The sequence below is a fragment of the Bufo gargarizans genome, chromosome 9 (assembly GCF_014858855.1).
Source record: "Bufo gargarizans isolate SCDJY-AF-19 chromosome 9, ASM1485885v1, whole genome shotgun sequence".
Classification (NCBI taxonomy): domain Eukaryota; kingdom Metazoa; phylum Chordata; class Amphibia; order Anura; family Bufonidae; genus Bufo; species Bufo gargarizans.
The window spans coordinates 153,619,106-153,630,776 of record NC_058088.1 but is presented as its reverse complement, the minus strand read 5'-3'; the positions used below and the strand labels follow the sequence as shown (position 1 = coordinate 153,630,776).

Genomic DNA, 11,671 nt, shown 5'->3' with positions numbered 1-11,671 from the left:
TTAGTCTATTCCAGTTTTAACCTGTAGGTGGCAGCACTAACATTGGATTAAAGATGCTATGGCTGACTGATAACAGCCTTGTGTTGGAAGTGAGCACCTTGGGTTTGAATCTTCAGAGGGGCCAGGACATTTTTATTTCTTCCACATTTAACCATTACTGAACGCCTATAACCTTATCATAGTCAGAATTATGTATTCAGTAAAGCTGATCGAAAACTTGCTATGGAGAGACAAATGTCCAGTGACTGTGCCATGCTGTGGCTGACGGGTAACTAGTAGCGATGAGCGACATAGGCGATATTTGAATTTGTGATATTTTGCAAATTTTGGGGCGAATATTCGCCTTAAATTAGCAAATTCGAGAATTTGTCATCTCCAGTCATTGTTTACCTGATTGTGAAGCTTGGCAATGTAATATATTTGCCAAATATTTAACACTATTCGCAAATATGAATATATAGCACTATATTCTAAATATTTGCAAATTCTCAAAGTGGCAATATTCACAATATAAATTCAAATCTTCGTGCTCAACACTAGTAAATAGGCCACGGCGACCTTTAATTATTATTTTTTGAACATTGTCGTCTATAGGAAATGAGGCTAAACTCTCACTCCAATATCTCAGGTAAAGCTAGAGATATCAGCTCAACATTCTAACCCAAAGTAGACCTCTGCCTGCTGGGAGATTTATAAAATTTGTACCTTTGGTTGGGGAGATATGAGTGCTTAAGTGGGGCCTAGTTTATTTGCTTTTCTCATTATTGTCAAAGGTAAAATTGCTTTGGTTCTGATCCAAATATCTCACAGCACAAAGGCAACCCATTAAAACCCTTTACACAGCTTGAAGGTCCAACTTAGCCCACTAAAACCTGCAAGTTTCAGATTTTTATCTGGGGGGGCTTAATGGTTGTGTTTTTTTTTAAATATTTTTCTAATAGTCTCTGCATGTTTGTGTCAGTGAAAGGAGACTTTGGCTTATTAACCTCTGATGCGGCACAGGTGGGGTTCAATGCATGTCAATGGAAGGTTTAACCCTAGATGATTCTATGGTGTTTCTATGTTTTACTATACGACTTTGGTAGTCATAGCTGATACAGTGCTGTTTTTGGCAAACACATGCCAGAGGGTGGGTTGAAGTGTAGGTGAAGGGCGAGTTTAGCCCATAATAACCTGTGATGTAGCACAGATTGGATTCCATACAAGTGAATGCAAGGTTTAACCCAGGCTGCTCCTATATGAATGGAGTGCATAGCTGACACAGCGCTGTTTATGGCACATTGAAGGGCGAATTTAGCCCATAATAACCTATGATGCAGCACAGGTGGGATTCCATACAAGTGAATGGAAGGTTTAACCCAGGCTGCTTCTATGGTGCCCCCATGTGTTCCTTTATGACTTTTGAATTCATAGCTGATACAGCGCTGTTTCTGGAACATAGCAGGGAGAGCCTATCCCATAACCTCTGATGCAGCACAGATGGGATTCAATACAAGTGAATTTAATGTTTAACATAGGATGCTTCTATGGTGTCCACATGTGTTCCTGTATGACAGGGCTGCCCAAAAGTAGATCTCCGTCTGTTGCAAAACTACAAGTCCCAGCATCCCTTGCAAACAGGATTGCAAAAATCCTAAGACTGACCTTATATGCTCAGTCTAGCAGAGGATGCTGGGAATTGCGGTGTTGCAACTGTGACGAACTGCGACCGCCGCGGCCAAAATATTTCACAAAACCGTCATAGCGCCCCTAATGGTCAATCCGCAAACAGGCCTCCCAGCCACTTTCAGCACATCGACAGTCTAACTTGAGTCCGTACAGTCGATAGGCTGAAAGCGCGGGGATTGGACCACAGATTGACCACAAGTAAGCGTGTGAGCGACCGGACCGGAACCACACACAGGGTAGTTTAACTGCCACCACCTTGCAATTTATGGGAGCAAGAAACCCACTATCTGGATAACAGAACCGAGTAGCTTTCTCTTCGGAGAGGCTAGGGTAAGTTTTTGCAGTGTTTGAAAGCAGGCATATGGCTAGAGAAATGACTTGGAGGTCATTTATTATATATATACAATACAACTTCTCAATATGTGCAGTGATTAAGGAAAGTATAGTCCAATAAACAAAAAGGGAGAAAAGAAAGAAAATACTTATTTTCCGCAGAAAAGATGTCCATTGGTCAAATAGTCAGTTGAAGGGATAAAGTCCAAGAAACCTTTGTCCAGAGTGTAATAATCTGAATCTGCCTATAGCCCACAGGTTCTCTGGCTGAGGCCCTCTTCAGGTGTTGTTAAAAGTGGAGAACTCCTTTAGCAGATTCTAGGCCCTTGTTATAAGGACCCCAGAATCAAGGCGGGGAATTGAGAGTCCGCCTGCTGGGGCAGGCTGTTTTTCTGAGATGAATGTCAGTTCTGAAATATGGTATGTGCCAAATCTCGGGATGTCTCCACTGGACATAAGTAACGAGCACAGATTCACATTCCCCACAAAATATGGAGTCCAGGGATACCAAATATGACTATTATACCTGGTTCTATGATGGGGTAACACCATAACTTTACCTGGGCATCTCCTAGAGTTATGTTTGTCATATGTAAATGTCCAGTGAATTCTGAGTGACACGATTACGTGATTTTTACGTCCGTAAGATGCATGGTCTCTCTTAAAACGGGTAAAAATCTAATCTCAGATTCACGTTTCAATCTGGAAACCTTGGTGCCGGCCTGTCTGACTCAAGCTAGCTTACAAGCCCCTTATGGCAGCGACACCAAATGGCTCCCCCCAGGTGTAGTCTTCACACCTAGCTGTGATATCTCTTCAGAAAAGGAAGTTCTTTTGTGTAGGGTCAACCTAAGGAAACCAGCTGTAATTGCGTTATCTGCTGGGCATCTATTGACTGACTTGAACAAAAGGACCTTTTTGTTCTCTGGGTACACAGAAGGAGATGCTCTGAGTAATCAGATGGTAGGTTCTGGGGCCTATGGAAATAAATACTGTTTAATAGACCCAGAATAGGCCGTGCTGAGGAAGGTGTGAAACTTTGCTTAGCCGCCTTGCCAGGTGGGGGTTGCTGTCTGAGCCCAACACACAAACTGCAGGGCAGCAAAGTGACTGTATAGAAAGATACAAAGAAAGAGACAGAAAAAAACACATTTGTTTCCCTTCACGTAAAATAACCATTAGCAAATTTTAACACAGTACAGCAACAAAAGCAGAACTATACATTGGATTTGTATAGATGGTAAACAAACAGGCCCTGATTTATCAATGTCCTTTGTCTAAATTAGGCCAAAATCACTAGGTGATCCAGCAAACCCGAACAAGATCTCTAAAGTGTTGCCATTAATTAGCACAAAACCTGTCCAGGTTTGCAGGATCACCTAGTGATTTTGGCATGACTGTAGGCCAAACATTTTGATAAATCAGGGCCAAAGTGTTTCTAATTGTTTAAAATAGGCTTGTGTATCGAAGATGTAAGTAGTGGATCAGCACACATTAGCGCACTACTGGGCGACACAAGCTGAATTATTTTACTCACTAAGGATTGGATCCCCTATTTGTAAAGCACCTGACAATAGGCAGTGGAATGTTTGCTCTGCCGGCGTAAGTGTGACATTTTTCTATGCAAGTGGGGGAGGGGTACATCTATCTGCCTTTATAAATACACATACCTGAAATACTACTTACATTGAGTAGTCCCCCAGAAAGAGCATAGACCCTGATTTATCAAAGATGAAAGGCCTAAATTTAGTCCAAATGACTAGGTGATCCAGGAAACCTGAACAGGATTTCTAAAGTTGTGCCATTAATTAGCACACAGCTCTTTACAAAACCCAGGTTTTCTGGATCACCTAGTCATTTCAACTAAATTTAGTCCTACCAGCTTTAGTAAATCTAGGCCTAATTAAAAAATTTAATACATATAAAAAAAGATAAGAACACAAACACTTATTAAATGTACTTTTATTTTTAAGTAAAAAAAAAATATTTGTTTAACATGACAGGGTTTGGTTGAACATTCTTCATTTTAAATAATGCTACGACAAAATCAGACACATTTATGGTGGAGGATGGTATTTTATGCATACTATCTAATTTTGATAATCTTGATATCTATTTCTAAGGTAAATTTGTTTTAAATAACATTTTAGAAAAAATATATACAATTATTTTACACTATAAAAAAAACTAAGCAGAGAAAATTGATAAGAGCAACATGTATTTGAACACAGTCCATCTTAAATATAAAGGGGGGGGGGAGTCATTCATCTATCCACAAGAGGTCTGCCCCTTTCCCTGTGAAAGATTTCCTGGTGACACCATAGTCAAATAACAGTTCATGTCCCGCATGGATGTCTCCTAAAGCAGTAAAAAGTATGTAGGGCTTTGGGTTCCCCTCAAAGTATTTGATGATCAGATTTACGTTAGGGTTTTTTCTCGAGTGATTCATCTTCCTTCCCAAAGTTGATTCCATTTCTGGGTGGCAAGGGCAGGGGACATTTTGGGCATCAATACAAACTCTCTTATTTTCCCTGTTTTTGAAAAAGAATAAATAACCCAATTCTTCATCACTTCTTGCTGACATCATGTCTTCTCCTCTCTTCGCAGGTATAATCGGTCTGTGATAGTCGCAACCAAAATTTCCTTTCTTGATCAGGGTTTGTGTTACCAGTTTTTCTCCCTTTACCCGGTCGCTGACTATAGAAAGTCCTGGCCACATCTGAGATTTTATAAGTTCCATCAATTGAGCATTGATGTCATCTTTGCCTCTATGATGCTTTGGCTCCCAGTACTGAAAAATGTCATAGCCTGAGGGGATATTCCTTCACCAACCTTGTCTCTGTATGTAATTTGTCAACTGGTGCAACATTGGTTTGTTTGTCTTGAATTGTGCTAAAATAAAAGGGAAACAATGGTAAAACTATAGAAACCTGTTTGATTGCAAAAAGGGTTAACATATTTTAATTAGCATATAAAAAGACTTACCGATTACATCATCACGGCGTTGTTTGCACTGCTGCCTCCGCCACCTGTCATAGCAGTACTTGCCATGCATGTCTGATATTTTTCTGTGTGTCTTTTAGTGTTGGGCCACGGTGGTCAAGTCCAACGGGAACATTTTCTAATAAGGTCTTGTAGGCCAACTCTCTCTCAGCTTAATCCCCAGCTACTAAGGTGAGAACCAAATTGGTGCATTATCTATGCATACTCCTGGACAATATAGAAATTTAAAAATGTATCAACTTTGAAAATCTTTATTAACTCTTGGAATTGATGTAATATCATCAAAATTCAAATAGGAATAAATTATTTAACGTAAGGAATCCAAAGATACCAATAACTTTACTGTAGTACTTAAGACTCAGAAGAAATTAAGACAAAACAGATCCACCAGTGAAACTCTTAATAGATATTGATTCAGATGAGATATCAACACAATTCTAATGGGCCTAGTTTATTTAGAGCTTTATGAATCCATTGCTACCCATTACTTTACTGTAGGACTTAGGACTCTGGAGAAATTCTTCTGGCATAAACGGGGTAAGCAAATATATGTTTAAAGGTGGCCGAACATTACTGTTAATTGCTCATATAGAATAAATGCCTGCCTGGTTTGATGATATTGTAATATATTGTTTAGATGTTTATGTTTCACCTCCTTTCATCTGTACATTTTTATTAATTTAAAAATAATTATATAGTTAGATAGATAGATAGATAGCTTAATGTCTCTTAAAAATGAATTTTCCCTCACATCACGCAGTTTTGGTAAAGTTTAATGAGATCTAATATCTATAGATAGATCTCAAATACATAAACAAAAAATACATTTTTGCTCCTCCTATCTAACTTACTATTAAACTTTAGTTTAATTTGCATTTAAAAGCTCTGGCATGGCTTGCATAGGTGTGAAGCAATGTCTCCGGAGAGGTGCATATTCACACCTTCACCGTCTGTGCCCAATACACAAACTTAATCCCCAGCTACTAAGGTGAGAACCAAATTGGTGCATTATATATGCAAACTCCAGGACTATATTGGATAGGCTTGGATAGGTGTGAAACATTGTCTCTGATAAGTAGATATTCACACCTTTACCGTCTGTGCCCAATACACAAAACTAATTACCGCCTTCTGTAACTTTATAAAAAGGCCTCAAGAACTCATCTTGGTCAGAACGCACTCATTCACTCTGACTGACCTTGTGAGCTGCTCAAGCAAGTCTTCTCTGGCAATTTCTTGGGCGCTGCCAAAGCTATCGTTCTATAGGAATTCCAGGACATTTTTTATAAATTTTTAATCCCAGGACCTCTTTTCTTTTTTGCTTTTTACAATCAACTCTCTAATGGCATCTAAGGGGTAAGCATAATTCCTAGCTCGTTCACTACCCATTTCCCTACATTTCCATCTATTTAATAGTAATGCATTTTGTTTTTTACAGGCAACAAAACCGATATGCCTTGGGCTGCAAGTTTTGCCTGAAGATCCAGGAAACACTTCCTGTACATCTGAGAAGAACCTGTACAAAGAATGCTTCTCCTGCAGAGATTGATAGTCTGGTGTCTGAAGCCAGAGAAAAGATGTGCAGTATTCTGAAAGGACTGACCATCATTGAATACAAAGACTTGGATTATAAGGATTCAGACCCACTAGAATTTTTTGTCACATTTCTGGAAAAGCGCGGATGCTATATAAAAGGAAAACCCGTACAACCCACAAGGTATGCTTTGTCAAAACACATCTGTAATTGTTGCTTCCTCTCTGTGTTTTCTTCTGTATCTTATGAGGCTTCATAATCAAGACTAAACCTTGCATGTCAAGGTATTCACATTGCATTTTTACAAGTCTTTTTTAATAATGTCTTTCAATGTTGTATTTAGATTCACATTGCATTAGGTCATTTCACAATAATTGTAACCTGTCTATCCAGCTTTAATAATGCCACCCTTGTAATATTTTAGTTTATACGATTTTTTTAGGACTTCTAGAATCCAACCAGAAGATGCAAGAATGTGCGAGGCAGCCTCCCATGACATTGCCAGGCCTCTACAAGAACAGATGCCTATAACAGTAGAATTATCTGCTCCAGCTGATGAATCTGACGGGATTGATGAGGAAGAGCAGATAAAGGAAGAGCAAGAAGAGTCGGAACTTATTGAGGAAGAGGAAGAAGAAGAAGAAGAATCTGAACATATTGAAGAAGAAGAAGACAACATAGAAGATGGTGTAGATGACATAGATGAAGATCAACAATTGAACAGGTAATATATTTATTTACTTCAGATTTTTACAGCTAACCTTTGATTTTTGCAACTTACATTTGATTTTTGCAACTGACCTTTGCTTTCTATAATTTAACCTTTTTTTAATTTTCTTTTTACTAACTAGGACCCTGACAACACAATGGACTAAAAATACAAGGGCTGAAATGATGAAGGCCGGACTGTACAAGCGCCACTCTTTAAATGCACCGCTAATGAAGGGGTTCACATCTTATCTTCAAGAGACCCTGGGTGTTATAAGGTACCAACACGAGGTAATACATTTTGAGATCCTTCAATGCACAATGTTTTAGTGTTTGTTTATCAATTGTCACAATAGCTTAACCCATAGTTCTGGGCTCTCAATGTTGAAACTGTTATTTTGTACAATATAAAATGTGTTGCTGTTACAGCGCTTATAATTCAGCAGTAAGATATCTGATCTTTTTTTTTTTTTCTTTTTAGGTTGAAAATGTAGCCAGATTCCTGTATTTTATTAATCCAATGTGTTTGAACATGTCATTTGTGAAGGACATCAAAAGGGTTAATCAGTTTTTTACAAAGCTGAAGGGCATTCTAATGAGCCAGACGATGTTCAACTATCTCAAGCACATCAGACGATTTGTGAATTTCCAGATGAATTCTACCAACTTGCGTGTGAGAAAACCATCTCTTTTTAAAGACTGCAGTTTCTTTTTGAAAGTGACGGAGGACATACAAAAAAGGTTGAGGAAAGGAATATCCCTTGAGGTTGTCAGGAAAAGGTATTATTGCATAACTATTCAATCCTAGATAGTTTTAAGACTAATTATAAGAGCTAATTCCTTTTTATCTTTTCTTTTTATTTGTAGGAACACATCACTGATGACTTTGACATCACCAGAAGACTGCCGTAGACTTTTACGTGAGGCAAAGGAGTCATTTTTGCGAGCCATTCAAGAGGCAAGAACAAAACGTACAGTGGGTGAAGAAAAAAAGTTGCTCATCCTGTACTACCTGGAAGCATTGCTGGTTCTCAAACATCTGCAGACACCAGGGGTAGTACAAAATATGACAGTAAGTAAAAATGTCCAAATAGACTGTTGTGATGTAGATAATTCTTTATGTGTTCTAATTTTACCATATATCTCTTAGGTCTCTGAATGGACAGATCGCTTACATTACAACTACACCTGGGAGAACAACCAACTGAGTCTAACCGTTGTTGCAGTAGAGACGCACAAAACTGCAACCCAGCAAGTTGCCACATTTGCGTTAACAGAAGAAGAAGAACAGGTAAAATTATTTATAAATGTATATTCATATGTAACCTTAAGGTATTTGAACTAACGCTTGTATTTTCTGCTTAGTGGTTCAATATTTATTATGAGAAGATTAGGCCAACACTTCTCCAGAAGAATAATTCTCCAGAAGAAATCTTCTTCCTTTCATCAACAGGGCAAAAAATTTACAATGTTTCTAATGATTTGTGGAGGCTACACAAGAGGTAAGTTGTCAATGGAAAACATGCACATGTTGAATGTTACTTATGAATCTTGCATTTTAAATGTACTAAAATTCTTACTTTCTACAATTTCAGGTTTGATCTTCCAAATTTTTTAAGCCAGACGGCTCGTCGGGTTTGTGAAAAGTGGACTGTGGCTCAATATTCAGACTCTGAGAGGTACCTGTTTGCAAAGTACCTTACTCATACCAGCACAACAGCAGACAGGTGCTACAGAGAGAAGACTCTAAATGACATCTGCCATGCCTCCATATTGGTTTCACAGATTGGATCAAGAAAATATATGGAAAATCAACCAAGTACCTCAAGGTAATACATAGTTTGGAACTATAATTTATGTTCCCTTTATGCTTTTCAGTAATTCCTCTTAATCTTCTTCACATTCTCTGTTTCTCTCCTTGCCACTGCAAAATAATCTAATAATAATATTAATATTTTTTTCATAAAGAAATGCAGCATCAACCTCAAGTGCAGCAACATCATCTCAAATAGGAATGTTATCAAAATGTGAACAAAAGCCTGTGTAAGTTGCTAAATCTAATACTTCTAGTAATTTTTTAAACTAGTCACTCTTTAGGAATCTTCTCGTCTATGTATCTTACCTATTAATGTTTTTTACTAATTTCCCCCTCTCTGTTCCATTTTGTATTTTTAATAGTGCCCAGTCAACAAACCCAAGAGAAGAAGCATTTCAGAAATTTACTGAGAAGTTCCCACTGGACTTAGACTCACTTGGACTGGCCCCAAAAGCAGCCATGGCTGTGTCTAAAGCACACGGACAATACTTCAGTGACAGATGGAGAAAGACGCAGAACAAAATGCGAATAGACTATATAGCAGGTGAGAGATTCATGGATTTTTTAATTGTATATTTACCATGTGTATTTCTATTTTTACAGTTCCTTATTACATACTACTTAATAAAAAAATACTTTAAAAACTATTGCAGATGACTAATGTTTCCATCTCCTTTCTAATACTAGGTTGCTTCAAAAAAGGAAAACCAAAAGAAGAAGAAGTGAAGAGGTTGATTGAGTCCAAGAGATGGAAGCAAAATGTACCACAGGTTAAGAAAGTACTGGAACAATTACAGCACTCTTCCAAAACATAAGAACTTCAAAAATATTGTATTATTGTATCAGCATTAAGTCGATTGATACAAAAAAAAACTTTTTTTAAATTATAAGTATAAAAATGCATCACTATTTATTCCTTTCAAGAATTTCAAGAATGTCTACTCCTGAAGAGATCGATCAAGTTCATAGATGGAAGCAAAAACTAATCATCAATGATCAGCCATAATGTTTTTTAACTAAGCATGTTTCATTCTTTCCATGTATCAGGTTGTAGAAAACCATTGGACAGAGGAAAAGGCAATATTTAGGTCATAAAAAATAATCTAAAAATATGTGAGGAAGAATAATAATAGACTTAAATTTTTGTTTCAGGTTTTGCTTCAATTTGTTGTGTTTTTCTTAAATAAATAACATTTTTATTTATTTTTTATAAAAAAAGTTTTGTTTTCTTATTAGCATTATATATGTATGTAAACATAGCTTCAACTCATAGAAGCCAGTATAGATTCATTTCCTAAGGTCCAATACTATAAATTGACTTTCATGGAGGAGGGTCACTTTGAAAATCTACAATGGGAAGGTGGATCCAAAGCCGGGTAACAAAGGATGACTTTGACCCGCTACCATTCCCAAAGAAAAGGTGCCTCAGACTATGTCTGTGAAGGTTCTCATTTATCTAGGTCATGGTATATATCTGTAAAGAATAAATCAAGGCAACTGTACGTACTGTAGATTTCTTGAAAACGTTTCACTCGTTCTTCCAAGGCGGGGAGGTTAGACATCTATTGTCTGCCACATATAATGCTGTCTTGACACCTTTTTCTGGGAAGTCTTTATCACCTACTGACTCCAATTAGGATAATGAATCAACACCTTTGACCCAATGCTGGGTATATTGACCTCTGACCCCATCCTGGGTATAATTACCAGATGTTGATTTAGTTACATATTTATTCCCAGAATTTCTGTACAGTCACTCAGAATTGAGAAAGCTCGTTGGAAGAACGTTTTCAAGAAATCTACAGTACGTCCAGTTGCCTTGATTTATTCTTTACAGATGTGCCTCAGACTAGCTTTAGGGTTCGTCTTGTAGACCTAGACATCCTCTAAAAGCCCTGAAAGGGCTAGCTTACCATCCCCAAAAGGTGCCGCTGGAGGATCACTTTGTTAAAATCTACACAGAGAAGGTGGATCTATTGACATCAATGTAAAAATAGCCCCGGTTCTGATGTAAATTACTCACGGTCCAAATGGATTAGAGAAACAATATTTCTCCAGCATGAAGGTCCAGTCCAGCCAGAGTTGTTCTTGGGCATCCTGAAACTCCTGGATAAGATATACATTAACAATCAGTTCCCTAGCTGCCAGGGTCACATCAAACGATTAAGATTCATACATATCACAAGGCCCACTCCCCTCAGACTGTGCACAGGGTTTGGCCTACTGCAACCCTCTCCCTTTTGGTTCAAGCATAAATGACAGCACCCTGTATCTGATAGCTAGTGAGTTCTGGGAGGGGTTGTAAAACGTCATGGCCAGCCCAACTAGGGATATGGAGCGAGGAGCTTTCACTAAGCCCTGACAGCCTGATCTTTACACTGTTTAAGTGTCTTCTGCAGGGCTATCTGTGGTTGTTCTGAGTTGGGGCCCCCTTGCAGTACTTGTGTCCCAGCTCTTGAGTGAATATGTTGAGCTTCCGCAGCACGTTCATGCCCAAGATTACAGAGACATTAGGGTTCATAACATCCTCTACAACCACCACTCCCTTCTCTTTTATGGTTCAGCCCCAAACCTCAATGTCTGCACACACAACCCCTGTTTGTCAAATG

At 38.2% G+C, this 11,671-nt stretch overlaps 1 protein-coding gene across 1 annotated transcript; it reads left to right on the top strand.

The window, feature by feature from the left end:
- Window positions 1-597: 597 nt before the first annotated feature.
- On the top strand, window positions 598-9,877 carry LOC122919824. Its single transcript, XM_044269014.1, has 13 exons — window positions 598-628; window positions 5,085-5,175; window positions 6,443-6,721; window positions 6,981-7,262; window positions 7,390-7,537; window positions 7,728-8,047; window positions 8,132-8,318; window positions 8,397-8,537; window positions 8,612-8,748; window positions 8,842-9,075; window positions 9,215-9,289; window positions 9,425-9,606; window positions 9,750-9,877. The coding sequence occupies exons 1-13, from the start codon at window positions 598-600 to the stop codon at window positions 9,875-9,877; spliced, it is 2,235 nt and encodes a 744-aa protein (XP_044124949.1).
- The last annotated feature ends 1,794 nt before the right edge of the window (window positions 9,878-11,671 follow it).